The sequence below is a fragment of the Paraphaeosphaeria sporulosa genome (assembly GCF_001642045.1).
Source record: "Paraphaeosphaeria sporulosa strain AP3s5-JAC2a unplaced genomic scaffold CC84scaffold_4, whole genome shotgun sequence".
Taxonomy (NCBI): domain Eukaryota; kingdom Fungi; phylum Ascomycota; class Dothideomycetes; order Pleosporales; family Didymosphaeriaceae; genus Paraphaeosphaeria; species Paraphaeosphaeria sporulosa.
In genome coordinates, this window is record NW_017253363.1 from 331,752 (window position 1) to 346,808 (window position 15,057).

At 54.2% G+C, this 15,057-nt stretch overlaps 6 protein-coding genes across 6 annotated transcripts; 1 reads left to right on the forward strand and 5 right to left on the reverse strand.

Moving 5' to 3' along the window:
- Positions 1-130: 130 nt before the first annotated feature.
- On the reverse strand, positions 131-3,504 carry CC84DRAFT_1116395 (WD40 repeat-like protein). The gene is made up of 5 exons (XM_018175460.1): positions 3,023-3,504; positions 2,870-2,972; positions 2,585-2,821; positions 1,409-2,534; positions 131-1,361 (listed from the first exon to the last, which is right to left on the reverse strand). Exons 1-5 carry the CDS (start codon positions 3,140-3,142, stop codon positions 602-604), a joined length of 2,346 nt encoding a protein of 781 aa, XP_018037028.1. The 5' UTR covers positions 3,143-3,504; the 3' UTR covers positions 131-601.
- Positions 3,505-4,683: 1,179 nt separating this feature from the next.
- On the reverse strand, positions 4,684-5,824 carry CC84DRAFT_610618 (uncharacterized protein). The gene has a single exon (XM_018186883.1). It carries the CDS (start codon positions 5,575-5,577, stop codon positions 4,867-4,869), a length of 711 nt encoding a protein of 236 aa, XP_018037029.1. The 5' UTR covers positions 5,578-5,824; the 3' UTR covers positions 4,684-4,866.
- Positions 5,825-6,051: 227 nt separating this feature from the next.
- On the forward strand, positions 6,052-7,398 carry CC84DRAFT_1163003 (NAD(P)-binding protein). Its single transcript, XM_018178149.1, has one exon. It carries the CDS (start codon positions 6,234-6,236, stop codon positions 7,296-7,298), a length of 1,065 nt encoding a protein of 354 aa, XP_018037030.1. The 5' UTR covers positions 6,052-6,233; the 3' UTR covers positions 7,299-7,398.
- Positions 7,399-7,692: 294 nt separating this feature from the next.
- On the reverse strand, positions 7,693-8,250 carry CC84DRAFT_1163004 (uncharacterized protein). The gene has a single exon (XM_018178150.1). It carries the CDS (start codon positions 8,126-8,128, stop codon positions 7,835-7,837), a length of 294 nt encoding a protein of 97 aa, XP_018037031.1. The 5' UTR covers positions 8,129-8,250; the 3' UTR covers positions 7,693-7,834.
- Positions 8,251-10,380: 2,130 nt separating this feature from the next.
- CC84DRAFT_1204392 (uncharacterized protein) lies at positions 10,381-11,837 on the reverse strand (the record flags this gene model as incomplete). The annotated part of the gene is made up of 3 exons (XM_018181903.1): positions 11,206-11,837; positions 10,575-11,112; positions 10,381-10,478 (listed from the first exon to the last, which is right to left on the reverse strand). Exons 1-3 carry the CDS (start codon positions 11,491-11,493, stop codon positions 10,381-10,383), a joined length of 924 nt encoding a protein of 307 aa, XP_018037032.1. The 5' UTR covers positions 11,494-11,837.
- A 274-nt stretch (positions 11,838-12,111) lies between these two features.
- On the reverse strand, positions 12,112-13,777 carry CC84DRAFT_1215708 (uncharacterized protein; the record flags this gene model as incomplete). Its single annotated transcript, XM_018182739.1, has 6 exons — positions 12,112-12,775; positions 12,826-12,856; positions 12,905-12,972; positions 13,018-13,379; positions 13,436-13,540; positions 13,592-13,777. 6 exons carry the CDS (start codon positions 13,775-13,777, stop codon positions 12,112-12,114), a joined length of 1,416 nt encoding a protein of 471 aa, XP_018037033.1.
- Positions 13,778-15,057: the final 1,280 nt, after the last annotated feature.

A 15,057-nucleotide genomic window follows, 5' to 3' on the forward strand; every position in this document is an offset into this window, starting at 1 on the left:
GGATGACCAGGCTAGCCCCCGATGGTAGGGGAGGTACAGCCGGGACGTCACCACGCCAACCTCCAAAACTTGGACGAAGGAAATGTTGCACATGGATAAAATTGAATATATCGGCAAAGTGAGCAGTGAGAGTGATAGATTGGTCTGTACAACAGTGCGCCTATATACAACTCCCGCGCACCTACCTGTGCTCCTGGGGCGCCTTCCATATGCTAGAGACCCCTTTCAATAATAGTATTGCATAATCCAGCACGCATCTGGGCAGGCGCAGAATCTAATCATACTCAAAGACAGACACTGCATAGAATTCCTTCAAGCCCAACCATTGAAGCCCCTCAATATCCCGCATCCTTAATGTCGTGTCCATACCTCATAAACGCCGTCTCAGTGTACGTATGACCAGCACAAGCCCGGCGCGTCGTCGCGTACCGTACAAAAGCTACAATATAGAGTATACACATACATGACAAGCTGTCCGAAGTACAAGGATACCATATACCCTGAACGCCGTCGGGTATTGCCATTGACGCCGTGTAAAAGGGAACGAAAACAAAACACACAATGCCCAACCTCCAATATCGTACTGCTGACTTTTGGGCGCTCATTGCTGCGCCGATGTCTGAGTTGTGGGAGTGTTCTCCGTGGTGCTCACCACCGCGCTGTCGTTCGTCTCCACGGAAGGCAATGTAACTGGCGTGGGAGCAATCCTCCGCTTCTTCGTTTCTCTGATTTCCTCCACTTCTGGCACAGCTTGCAGATCGCGCTTCTTGCGTGGTGAAACGTTGTCTTCACGTTCCGACTCGCTCTCTCGTCGGTGACCTCCAGCCACTCCAGGAATGCCGCTGACGGAGCTGCTCGCACTGTGAGTGCCGTGGCCATGCGCTGGGGTCAAAGGCGGTGTGAACATGGGCACACCCACGGGTCCAGAGTTTGCTGCTGCCAAACTAGGCACTGCGGACATTGAAGGCGTGGGCGCGTTCATTACGCCCATATCGCCTGCGCCAGGAGCGAACGATGAAGCTGTCGCTATGCTTGAGACGGAGTTGCTCCGAGTCGGACTGCCCGGTCTGGCTGGGACGAAGGAGCTTGGAGAAGCCGGAAAGCCTGCTGAAGGCTGCCTGGTCATTGGAGCCGCCGTTGCCACACTCGACGCTGGCATATTGGAAGTTGTGGGTGTCTGGGTAGGCGTAGTGTTATTCGAAGTTCGCGATGCTGCAGTGTCAATCGAGGGCGTGTGCGAATGTCGCGATTCCTTGGCCGTTGGTCCAGTGTATCTCTCTCCTAGCTCACCAGTGGCAAATGTCAAGGACGAGCAGAACCCATCAGAAGAGCTCATCAGAAGAGTAGATCCATCGTTCGACCTGTGGTTGTTAGTACAGATTTGGCTTTCTGAATGGACATCACTTACCACGTGAGATCAGTAAAGGTAGCAAAGTGCAAGTTGCTAACTATGCACAGTGGTTTCTGCTGTTGCGTATCGTAGACGTGTACCGCATCCTGTGTCGCAACTGCATACACCATGCGGTAGGGTAGGGTGAAAGCCGAAATTGGTCCCGGGGGCGGGACGCCTGACGCTCCAACATCGCCTTCTGCCGGCCTCGGGGATGCAGCAGCCACGCTTGGCGAAGGGGACGGTGCACTTGTCAGCGGCGGCGGATCCATAGATGCGTTGGAGGTGGGCGCCTTTGATGGCATAGCGGGCTCGGGCAATGCAGGAATTTCATCGTCGGCAGATGAGGTGTCGATCGTTATTTGCTTGGTGGGAGGGTGTGTTTGGCGAAGGGTGTAGTAAATAGGTGAGCACCGCACCGCTACGGACGGTTTCTTGTGTCCTGGTAGATATGCCACAGGTGGTTTGTTCAGCCCTCCTCTCGTGTAGATGTACACAGTGTTGCTGATATCCTCGGTGGTTTTGGTTGCATCCGTAAGCGATGGCAGTACAGTCTTGTACTGGCCTGCGGGGGTGAACAACAAGCTACCGTCCGGCGCAAATGTCAAACGTCGGAAGAATGATGTAAGAGTCTCATTGGCGTATATGGGAGCGTTCCTCACTCCTCCAAGAGCAGGATGGTTGCCGGTAGCGAGACTGCCGATGCTGGGCGAATTGGGCATGACCGCAGGCAGAGGCATGGAAGGCGCAGGTGAAGCTGAGCGCCGCATCGACGGTGACGAGCCAAACGATGATCGACGGCTGTGCGATGTAGGCGGTGGGTTCATCGGGAGAGCCAGCGACTGGGGAGTGCCGGGGGCAGATGGGGCGGGTGAAACGGCAAGAGCCGATCCGTGTGCGACAAAGGACGCTCGTCCTCCAAAATCTGGCGGAGCAGGGCTGTTTGAAGATATTCTGCGTGCAGGCAGGTCCATTTTAGTGACCTTGCTGTGCGGGTCCAGCGTAAATTCGCCATTCTTGTTCTTGAGGCTGTAGATGTGCACCGATCGGTCCGACGACTGCGTAGCAACAAATTCGTTGAGCGGGTCCCATGCCACACCCTGCACGTAGTGACTGTGTTCAGCAATTTGTCGTATGACGGCGCCTGGATGTGTTTAGAGAATAGCAACTTGTTGCTCTGGGCGAGGGCTGTACCTGTGTGGGCGTTGTATATGCGGGCAACATTGTCCATGCTGCCGGTGATGAAGAAGGCACCGTCGGGGGACCAGGCAAGGTCGTAAATCTCGGAGCCCATGGACCTGCACATGTGCTTGACCCTCCATGCCTCCTTGTCTTCCGGCCCGTCGTCTCCCAATTGCTTCATGGGCGGGTTCTCAGACGGCACCCAGAGGATGACGACTCCATCGTCGCTGGCGGAGGCTAAGATCTCACCTGAGAGCTGTGAGCTGGGATTGGAAGTTCGTGTACAATGACAAATACCTTTTGGAGACCATCGCACAACATTCACAGCTTGTGAGTGCTTTGCGAGGGTGGCCAGGTAGCTGACTTTCCGCTCGTCGCCGTTGGCGTCGACCTTCCAGAGCTGCAACTGTCAGCATCGCTCCTGCCCGTCAGACAGCGCTGTTAACCCACCCTCACGTTGTTGTCGCCGCCCGCCGTAGCCAGGCGTCCCTTGGCGTGGGGCTCGAAGTGTGCCGAGTAAATTGGCGTGTTGTCATTGTGCCAGGACACGAGGAGCGGAGCAGCCTTCATTGTGGAAGCTGAGGCTGCTCACCAGCCGTCCGAAGTCTTTCGTGATGTGTGGTGGAGGTACGAGCGGATTGAGGAGGTCACAGCTCACGTCGGGGGCACTGCGGTGCTTGGAAGTGGGCGTGCTGCGAGGGGAGCGGTCTGCCGTGGAAGGATGCGGAGATGGTGCGGGTGAAGCAAGCGCAGCGTAGCGGTTCAGGCACGGAATCGGGAGCACGGCTGGTCGACCCGTCGCATGCCGCGAGGTGTGCTGGTGAGTGGGAATGGGAAGAAGGAGCAGCGGCGGCGGTATCAGCAGCGCGGAACAATTGCTCTCAGCGCAGGCGTCCGAGTGTGCCCGGGTGGTTGGCTGGCTGGTGCTCCGCTGCTGCTGGTCCACACACGAACTGCTCGCGGTCCGCGAGCTTCGACGCGGGTGCTAACCACAAGAGGCCTTGATTGGCTGTTTCACCACCACGACGCGACCCAGCACGTCCTCCACCACCATGCGTGCCTGAGCGAGCCATGCTCGTGTGCCTGTGCTGTGCCGCCGCGAGTTTGCACAGTTGCTGTTCCTTGCCGCGCTTGGCTGGTCGCAATCGCTTCCACCGCCTGCCTTTCTGCGATGCCGTGCAAACCGCTGAGGTCGGGCTGAAAGCAGCAACCAGGCACGCAGCCACCCACGGCCAAGCCGGGGCACTGAGTATACTACTGCGCAACTGCTGCAGGCGCCGCTCGTGGTGCGAGCGAACGCAGACCGCCTGATGTTCGGTCAACGTGTGCCCTTGTGAGTGTGATGCATGCAGAAGCCAGGCGCTCGATGTCGCAACGAATGGGCTGCTCGTCCATCGGGAAGCCAGCACGCTATTCGCACCCACAGCCGCAAAGCGCATCAGCCAAGGCAAGAGCCACCACCGGAGATGCGTTGCAGTCGCAGACGTCGACTAGGTGTATGGGAATGTAGTAGGAATCCCAGACCTGCTGCTGCACCATCGAACAGCGATCGGACCAATGCAAGCGCGCAGCAGCACTTTGGCCACCCTTGCCTCCTGACCGCCTGCCAGAGCTAAATATTGCACAGTTACAGTGTAAAATGGCAAATGAAACGTGCGATCGAATTCGAATTGTGGCACGCCCTGTGGCTTGACAGCTGCGACGAAACTGGGACGCTGTCTGGGCCGCTTCGGTGAGCGACAGTAACCCACAATTCTGCTGTTGAGAAACAGTTGCTTGTTGCATCTGACAGCAAAGCTTTCCCGCACGTTTCCATCTTCGCGCCCCTCGTGAAACATGTACAGCGACCAGTCCATCTTGACCATCGACCCTCGCATGCTGTTGTGAGTCAAATCTCGACCAGGTCTCAGGTAGATGGGTAACCAGCGTAAGTCTCACGCCCAGCACTCGCATAACCCTTACCCTGAGCTGCCGTCAGCACGCCCCGCTCTTCGCACTCGCGCTCGTTGAGGTATATACACAGTAGATGGCTTCAGGCGCCGACAATCCCGTTGCTGTCAGCCTGCTCAGAGCAGTTGCCTTTGCCGCCTGCAGCTGCCGCTGCTCCGTACTCTGTTCGAAACACCTCACTGCTGTGCCTATTCGAGATTCCTCACACATCCCGCTCTGGCGCGGCGATTATCCGTTTACGATTGCCGAGATTGTGCGAGCTCAACCAACTTCATGTAGGGCGCCGGTCCGACGGCTCAGCTCAGCTGTGTCTGAAGCATCTCAAAACCAAAGGCTGCCGCACCTTATTTTATCCCAACCGCCTTGAGAAACTCGTCTCTCCTATTCTCTTCCTGCAGCCCTTTGACCACGTCTGCCATTGTCTCCACTTCCCGGATGCCCTTGCCGTGCTCGAACGTCCAGAGCTCAGCCTCCTCGTACCGCACCTGGAAAGCCTGCCAGTGCTCCGCCTTCAAAGTGTTGACATGATCAGTGACTGCTGCTGTGGGCCCAGAAAAAAGCATAATGCCCGGATATCCAGGCTTGGTGATGCCAGATATCGAGGTGGGAGAAAGTGCGAGCTTGCGTTTGCCGAGAGCAAGAAGGTGGTGGAGCCAAATGATGACCGTCTTGTCCGGTGCAGATATTTTTGAAGTATCGGATGTCTCATCCATGTTGTCTTTGGCGTGGGAAGCGGCGCTTGTAGCATCAACCACGCTCTGAAAGGAGGCGATAACCGCATCCAGAGCCTCTTCTCCATCAATGAGCCCCAGGTCTTTGATCGTAGCACGCACATGCTCCCGCAAGTCATTCTTTCGCGCATCTCTAGCCCCAAGGACGTCTAGAGATGCAGATTCAGGGTATTCGTCTGGCACCCGCAATTGAAGCAGTGCCCCGCCATCGCCTGTGAACTTGAGGTCACGGCTTTTTGGATCGTATTTGATCTGATCCGGATACATGGCCTCGAGAAGCTCCAGCTCCATTGTGAAACGTGATCCATCATCTTCTGAAGGCATGGTTTGCCTTGTCAAGTGGCCATAAGCGTCGCTCGTGTTTTCGGAATAAGCTTTGAGAGCTCTCGCTCAACTTTGCTACGTTGAATTCGGACACGATGACGTCATATCTCTAGCATTCGGCGAGAGCATCCCACCACATGTCAAGGTCACTCAGAGTGATTCATGGTGGAATCACTGCAGGGCGTGTCAGGCCTTGCTAAAGTTCAACGATATCGACTGTGCACCCTCACACGCTTATGCTTAAGCAATTGGCAATCTGAGAAAGACGGTCGCGCACTGTGCGGGCCGCGCTATTACAGCCACGCGCGTCGTGAGATATCATTAGGAGAACGACAACTTAAAGGCTGTGCACAGGACCGGAGCTGACAGTCGCAGTAATGCAACAGTTGTGATACCACATTTCAAATTAGTTGGAGGGCGGTGCGAGGGCTCCGCGATACGAAGGGCGGAGAATCGGGGGCTACAAGATCAGCACCACAACACCAGGACGCAAGCGCTCGCACCACCATCAACGCCATCCTTTCAACTCTCGAGTGACTAAATTTCATAGGCATACTAGCACCGACCAAACTGCGGTCAAAAGTCGTTCATCGCACACGACTAGCGCAACACCATCTTATTCCAACTCCTCAGCACCACGCTTCTTCATCACGACCATGTCCACCAAACCCCTCATCCTTCTCACCGGCGCAACCGGCCACATCGGCTTCCGCACGCTCGTCGTTGCCCTCCGTGCAAACTATGCTGTCCGCGTCGCAATCCGCAAGCCGGACCAAGAAGCCAAAATCCGCAATGCGTCCTCCATCCAGCCATACCTCTCCTCCCTCTCATTTGCCCTCGTCCCCAACATGGCCGCCCCATCCGCCTTCTCGTCCGCAATCAAAGGCGCCACGTACGTGATCCACGTCGCCTCGCCCATCCCCATGAAACCCGACGTCCAAGTGCTGCTCGGCGAGGGCAAGACTTTTCGGGAGGTCATGTACGATCCTGCCGTCAAAGGCACGCTGGAGGTGCTGCGCGCGGCGGCTGGAGAGCAGGGCGTGAGGCGCGTTGTCATCACGGCTTCTGGGAATATTCTAGCTTGCACGGTTGGCGTGCCGGATTGCAAGCCTACAGATATCAGGCCATGTCCTACGGACGAGGAGGCAGATGCTATGACAGTCCCAGGCGTGGCTTACAAGACCAGTAAGATCCTGGCTGTTTCTGCGGCGCAGAAGTTCATGGAGGAGGAAGATCGAGGTTTCGACATGGTTATTACCTGCCCGGGATATGTGCAGGGTGCACACGAGTTGGCTGGTAGTGTGGAGGAGTTGAGGACAAGCACGAGCCAGGCGACGGTCGACATTGCGACGGGACAGGAGCTAGGGATGCCCCCTCTTGCGCCGCCGCTGTATAATCAGATCTGGGTGGAGGATGTGGCGAGGGCGCATGTGGAGGCGCTGGCGAATGCGAATGTGAAGGCGGATGATGTTTTGGTGCTGGCGGGGAATGGCCCGCATAGCACGAGCTGGGAGGAGGTTGGAAAGATGGTTGCAGAGATGTTTGGGAAGGAGGTTGAGGAGGGTGTATTGAAGCCAAAGATGGATCAGAAGGGATTCAGCATGCCGTTTGATGGAAGTGGTACGGAAGAGAAGCTAGGGTTTCAATTCGCGCCAGCGGAGGTGTGGGTTAAGGAGACTGTCGCTCAGTATCTCCAGCTCAGAGGCACGGAAACAGCGTAAGAAGTGCTGCAGCGGCGATCTTGGTTTCTACAGCGACATGACAGAAGCTAGAGTCGAAAGTTAAACATGGAACCTCAGCGTAAGACTGAATGATGGAAACAAATTCAGATCTGCCACTATTCTCGCACAATGTGCCACGTTCTGCGTCCAACTGCTCGTCGCGCTATTTCAGTGAACCCTGGCATAAACTCCATGGCACATCAAAGGAATCTGCACCAGTAGGCTTCATATCCTCTTCCAGCCCTTTCTACACAACCGATATTATGTCGTTCCTACCTTGAAGCTCATGATGAAAGTTGAACGCGCAGAGTAAAGCCCGCGACCACGTTTCGGGGCGTTTTCTCTTAAAAAGATATTTCTTTGCCCGATGACACATGCGGCACATTCCCGGCAGCGTGTCGTTGTTGCTTGCGACATGGCAAGGCCAAATCGGGAGGGAATGACCCGCCGGCGCTAAGAATTGCAGTGTCATCCTCAACGAGTTCAGAGACTAAGCGCAGTCACACATATCCCTGCATTCTCCTCGTTATTTCCCCTCACCTGAGGCATGCACATGCGTACACAACGCTGAGAACGCTATGCCAGTATCTGATGCTGAGACGCACACCCACGGACCCAGCAGTGCGATGTGCAAAGCCGCTACACGACCATAAGTAAGGAGTGGATTTGTCGTAGGATGAGACAGGATATGTAGGAAGGAACAAGAGAAACGAGACGTGAAATATAATTGGACGACGGCGAATTCTATACCCCCAGGTACGGAGAACTCTCAACCTGAACCTCCAAGCGTGAAGTACATTTGTGGAAGAGTATGTTGTTGCCTTTGACATGGCAAGGCTGAGAGTGACGATGGACTGCTCGCTGGGGCTAAAGATTGCAGTGAAAACTCCACCGAAAAATCATTGGCTGGTGTAGGGAATATTGCAATTTTTTTACTGTATTTATATCAGAAAGTTAGTAAAGTATTCCATTTGTACCACGTTCACAGCAATTTCAGGTTCGACGAGCAGTCGCACTAAGCTTCCGGTGAAGGGTCATCAACGAATCATCGTACTCCGCTCCCCTCCCTGGCCTGCTTACGGCTTCAAAATGACTTTTTGTGATTCAATGGCATCGCTAAAACGTTTCAGCTGCACTTGGTTTGACCGCTCGCCGGGGCTAGAGATTGCTGCGTTGACACAATCGACCGCTGGTTCTTGTTATCTTCTTTGTGCGGATGCCTCGGAGACCAGCGAAATTGGACCTGCAAAATGAATATAACACCAAATATAGTATATGTGCCAATTTAACATGACGAGAAGCAGATTCGCACGCTCACGCTTTGCACTGGTAAGGTCTGCGACCCAATTCAACGCTCCCTTTGCATTGTGATCCTGAAAGAACAACCATCGTACGAAGCGCTATCATACACCTGGGGCGACGCAAAGTATACTTAGTCTATAGAGGTGGCTGTTGCAGAGTTTGATGCGACGATAAACCTTGAGCGCGCGCTGCGCCATCTGCGCGAAGACGATCGCGACCTGACTTTATGGGTGGATGCAGGGAATTTGATCTCACGATGCGACTGTAACGCCTCCTAATTTTATTTCGCACATGTAGTTTGCATCAATCAGAACGCCATCGACGAAAAGTCCAAGCAAGTGGCGCTCATGGTCGAGATATTGAGACATTGCTCGCAGGTCAAATGACCTCTAAAGAAACTGTTGCATTCAACCGATTCTGGTCACGCTTCCTCAAGGTTGCAGGGAGTAGCTGGTGGACTCGGATCTGGACTGCCCAAGAAGCGATCCTACCAAGGCTAGCACACTCACGTGAGATACCTAGAGCATCTCCTTAGATGCTGTCACAAAGTGTGGTAAGACTTATTACTATCACGTCCGGAACTGCTGTCTGCATGCCATTGTGTTGTTGCCAGGATCCAGCAGTGACCTACTAAGCGATTTCTGCTTGTATCCTTCATACTGGCTAGTACCCGCGGAGCTCTGGTGAAACACGATCATTTCGATATGAATACGTAGCATCTAGCGTATGGGTCGCGTCATTGTCAAAACTCCCGAGACGAAGTGTATGGGTTGCTACGGCTTATGGCGAGCATTTCGATCTATGACTTACGCCAGATCACTCGAAGGCGGGGCACCAAGTCTTCTACGACGCCGCTCTTGCGATGCTTTAGCAAGGCAGGCATAGTCTGAAGTACTTGACCGGCGCTCAATACGATCTGGGGGCCGGGAAGTGGGCTTCTTGGGTTCGCGACTTCGGCTCACCCATAATTCGAAGAGACGCGTACAATGAGCTAGCCAGACTTGCGATTTACGAACAATTTGATGCTTCAAAGTTAACTCTCAGAGTTACAAAACGTCGCCACAGCTTGGAGATCAGAAGTGTTTCTAGGCAGAGCTTGGAGTGACTGGCAGATATATAGGAAAAGCGGCTTCTATTTTTGCGGCATTCAAAGGTGAGATCGGTCATCAACACGAGGAGAATGACAGCGCGGTATGTATGGAATGGCTAAATACTTCCAAAATGGAACTAGCGCAAGGTAACGATGGCTCGCATTACCCTATGGCGGCAGTGGAGTTCTGGAGGACCGTGCTCAGGGGTCGATGTGGGTACGTAAGAAGATTCAGCCGGAGGTCCCCAAGCGGCGGAAGTTCGATAAGCAGGAGGATATGGCCTGATTTGGGTCAATGCTGTTTTGGGTCCGCACAGTAAAATTTGATCTACCCTCGGCCGTCTCACGCACCATAGCAATTGTAACAGAATGCAGATGTTACTTCCAGACAGATGCCTTCCCACGCAAACCGCAAACGAGACCTGGGTGGTTGATGGAAGCAGGGTGCCGTTCATTCTCAGACGTGCAAAACTCAGCAGCGAAGAGAGGGCATAACTGAGACCGAGTAACGCGTACAGTGTTGGCGATGATGGGTCTATGGTTGCAAATCAGACTTCGAGCCAAGACAGGGTCCTTATGGCTACTATAGTCTCATAGGAGATGCTATCTCGACAACTACATGTACGGCAAAGGGGACGAAAGCGACCCACGTGATATTGTATTAGTCTAGAAACAACAAAGAAACCTCCCTTATGGACTCTTATCAAACTCTGATAGGAAGTTATCACTTCCTCGTACATCAATTCTCGAAACCGCGAAAGACACACCCGAGGCAAGTGGCGCGCCGTCTGATAACAATTTGAGTTCTGTATTTCTCTGTGGCATACACACACAGGCAGTCGTTGAATGCGTACATTGTATACTACGTCACAACCCGTCCGTACCTTTTACCATAAGGGCGAAGTCATTCCAAGCAGCCTCACCAAGTCCACCCTGCCAGTATCCTTCTCCTGCCAGAGAATCTATCCTCTTTCCCCTAGCGTATCTATAAGAATGCGCCATCGTCGTGATTGTGGGGGTTGTATCCACAGGTGGATCCAGCAATCCTGTCTCCTTTGTTGAACAAGGTGGTGACGATGTTTCCGTCCTTTGCTCTTCGCTCCTTTCTTCTTCCTGCTTTAGCACTTCCCAATCCCCATTTTCATCCTCATCACAGTTGGTGCCACACTGCATCTCTTTGTCCTCCCACTCGCCTTGCAGTTCCTCTTCTCCAATCATATCTTTCCTGCCATCCCCCTTCGTAATCACATAATATACACACACGTTCACCCTACACGCAAGCCTCCTCACACGCCTCACCAGCGGGCCCTTCCCACAACAGCCGTACACTTGCTGCACGCTGCCAAATTGCCGGCTCACGATGTGCATCTTCCCATGGCCCACGATGGGACAGCTGACCTTCCACACATGGATATCGCGCTGCTAGATGTACGCGTAGCGCACTTTGATATCATCATTTGATGTCGTCTTCGCATCCGCCTGCTCCTGCAACGATGCCGGCGGGGCGGAGAATACTAGACAATCCCGCTCGTCGCCCTCCTCGCTCCACTCGTCGTCGGTGTTGTGATCTGACTCCAGAGATGACATGGATGCCGCATGCGCCGCGGGATACTTTATCCCGTCGAGCTTGGACAGCAACAAGCTCCGCAGGAGGTGATTGGATGTGCATGATGTCGGCATGTAGGACTCTAGGTAGGACTCGGGCGTTGGGCGACCTGAGAGTATGGAGCGGAGGGAGCGGGAGGAGCTGCCTCGAATCGGAATGGGACGGGAAGGGAGGGTGGTGCGTGGTCTTGATAGCATATTTTCTTTGCGTTACTCCTGTTTACAGGGGTGAGGATTGGTTGGCTCGGCGTTGGCTCTGCAGGTAGTGTGCATCTGAGGTATCCTGACGGCACCGGCTTGTGACTACGGCGTGTGGTACGGAGATGGGGTCTGTGTTTACACAGTCCTATGCGGTGAGTTAGATGTTCACGAGGATATCGGAGACTTTGTCGTGGGCCTGGAGCGGGCGATGACGCTCTTGTGTTGTGAATATGGGTGATGAGGTTCGGCTTTGCTGCTATTGCTCAGATGCTTTGGTCTAGACGCGCGACGCACCCTGACGAAGGCGTTCCGAGCCAGAAATCTAATCAGTGATTCATGACGGCATTGATCCAATTTATATTATCATCCTTTCCCGTCTGTATGATGAAAGTCTCGACTTTAAGTTGAGTTTGGGCGAGTGCCCTACCATATTCTACCTCTACCAAACAACCAAGCCTGAACGCCCGCCCAAACATACCATCGCGATAAGGGCGCCTAAAAGCGCCGAAGCAAGAACAATGTCAAGAACGCAATGGGTATCGTGCTAAATCGCCACCGCAACGCCGGACATACCATCTCGTGATTCTTTCTAGACCCATCCTCAACCAGGGCACCTCAGCTCTGGCCCTGGCCCTGGCCATCAACTTGCCCCACCCCACTTGCACTATTTCGCTTCGACACTTCGCTCTGCCGCCTGAAATTCCATCGCGATTCCTTCGGCTGGTGCACGAGCTCGACCTCTTGCGTCACTTCCTTCGTCTGCACGATCCGCGTGCTCGTCCTACTCTTCCAGCTAAACATACTGGACAAGGCCATATCATCCTCGTTCCTGCTGCGCCGGATGTACTTCTTCCAGTCTTTGTTGTCGTACTTTTTTGACGTGCGGCCAGCGTCCTTGGCGGCGGGGTCGGGCTGCGCAACGATCTCGGTCTTGAAGTAGAGCTCGGCGCTGGGCGTGAGTTGCAGAGGGACCAGGGGCCTTTCTGATTGCATGCTGCGTGTGGGCGAGTGCGAGGAAGAGCGGCGGTCGGAGTCGGAGCGTTTGCGGGTTGGAGAGCGGGAGCGGGTGTGGGCTTCGTCAGGGCGCGAGGTCGTTGCTTCAGAGCTGTCGAAGGTATCTAAGCCTTTTCCCGGGATTGTTAGGGTGGTAGGATCGGTTGGGAGTTGGAGTTCGAATGCTGTGAGGCGGACAGTGGCATGCGTTCGCATGTTAAGAGCTGCGATGAAACGTTTGGTCCGAGGTATTGTAGATTGGAGAACGGAAAGATGTGTGACGCAGCTGCCGGACTTAGCAAACTTCAGGATGAGATGGGTTGATAGTGTACGTACAGGGCCCACAAAACACGGCCGAAGGACTGGTCTGTTCACATTAGCGGTGAGAATAAACCCGTGCGCAAAATGGACTCACAAGTCACGTCGGGATCCAGTATGTGCCGTGCAACTGAATTGAGCTGTGCAGCGGCAACACAAGCAACGCTGAACAGTTAGCATTGGAACAAATGCTGGGTAGAAAGGACACACATTATGCGTGAGCCAAACAGCATCACGACTAGGATGCGTCGATCTTGGTCCATCAACAATTTCCAGAGCGTAGGAAGAATCCAGGTCCCCAATATGAGATCGGTGATGATGTTCATGATGATTACCGGATAGTACATCATGCCTTTCGTCGGACAGTCCTCAGGATTGAAGACCCAGGGATCCGGAAGGCCGCATTGCAATGCAATTGCGAGTATCGAGAAGACACCCCAGAAGGTTACCATCCCGAAGACGATGTTATAATGCTTTTGTTTGCGAGGTGCAACTCGCTCGCACAATTGCAAGAACGACGCTTTGGCCCAATATTGGGCGGCCAGGCCGAGTATCTCGCCGGCGTACGTTGCCTGTTACGCTAGGTGAGTAGTTGAACCTTAAATCCAACTCAACGCCATGTGCTTACCTTGTAGTAGACGTCCAAATCATCTAAAGGGACTTTGGCCATCTTCTTGCCCAGGCCATTGTTGCTAGCGATGTGGAAGCATACAGATGAAGCTACAGCCAACACCTATAGAGCTTAGCGATGGCCAGCGCACACAGACTGACACGCAGTTCTTACCACACCGAGCGCAAAAGTGCCATCGTCTTTTTTCAAGTGCAATCGATTGCTCCAAGCAAGACCAAATCGAATGCCCGCGGCTAGGACAGTGATGAAGATCCACGAGTACGCGATGATGATGATGAGGGAGCCGCGGTCATCCGAAGTCAGCGGATGCAATGCTGGCTTGTTAGGTACTGCTGCCATGTTACTGTGTTGCGAGACTGTGCGTCCATCGGTCAACGACGGATCGAAGACATCACAGCGCCTTTTTCTCGACGGCTGGGCACGATCTTGAAGTGTGTGAGGGACACGGGGGATGTCTCAGACTCTCAGCTGCACAATGGCATTCATCTTGCAGGGAACTCGTTGTGACGACAACGAGAGCCAATGGATCGGCCCGGAGGGGACGGAAACTTCCTCCCGCCGAGGCATTGACAGGGATTTGACAGGAAGCGGCCCTGTTTACTTATTTTGTGATTGGCGAGCAGCAATGGTTTCCTCCAAGGGATTGGCGTGGGATGTCAAGCCGTGACTCGTACGCGTGAAACGACAGCGGTCGGTTCGCGCAACTAAGTAGACGGACCGGGAAGCGGCTTCCCCGCGACTAGTCGCCGCCGCTCGGATGGTCCACTGAAGCTCCCACTGGTTCCCGTGCGCTATCATCTCCGGTCCCTTTTGGCGCGGGGCAGCACTGATAGTGATGACTACTCTTCGACATCGTCCTTCCATGTTGTTGCGCGGCGGATGGATGGTGGCGGGTACACTGAGGCTTTCTCCCCAAACGAATAGGCGCGCTGATGGTTGAAGCTCGGCACTTCACCCTGCTGCATGCAACGCGGCAGAAGATAACCTTGCGCCTTCCAGACTGGGGCATGATTGGCATCGCTTAAGGATGAGCAGGATTACTGCAGACTGGCGTTCGGGGGTCACTTTCGCATCAAAGAGACGGCTCTGCCATTCGATTGCAACATATGAACCGAACAAATATCGATAGCCGAACATCCCTCCGGTATGATCTCGGAGCATCTTTCCGGTGCTTCTGCGACCACGGTGTATATCTCTGGTCTGTCAAGTCGTTCACTTCAGATGCAAGCGAGGACTCAGCCGCAACCTTTTCGCTTCTGCCCACGCCACTGATGCTTTGGCGGCCTGAACCGAGAACCAGAAATCCTATCGGCATCCATCCCTCCGGAGCACCATCTCGAATGTTCAACCGTAGCGATGGGAGGATTTGTTTTTCTCGTGTAGACGCATGCGCAGTCTGGAATCTCCCTGTACGAATCACACTGCTCTAGCGAGCGCGTGCGTGGCGTTATACGTCTGCATCGCACCGTCGCACATTCGAGTCCAGTCCGGTCGAGTCCCCATAGCCGATCTAAGTAAGGACATTTTGTCGAAGCGCACGATCTGGAGCCGGCATCTTTTCAAAAAGCATTACCAAGCCTACTGCCCTAAACCCATCTAACACTCATCCCCGGCCGGTG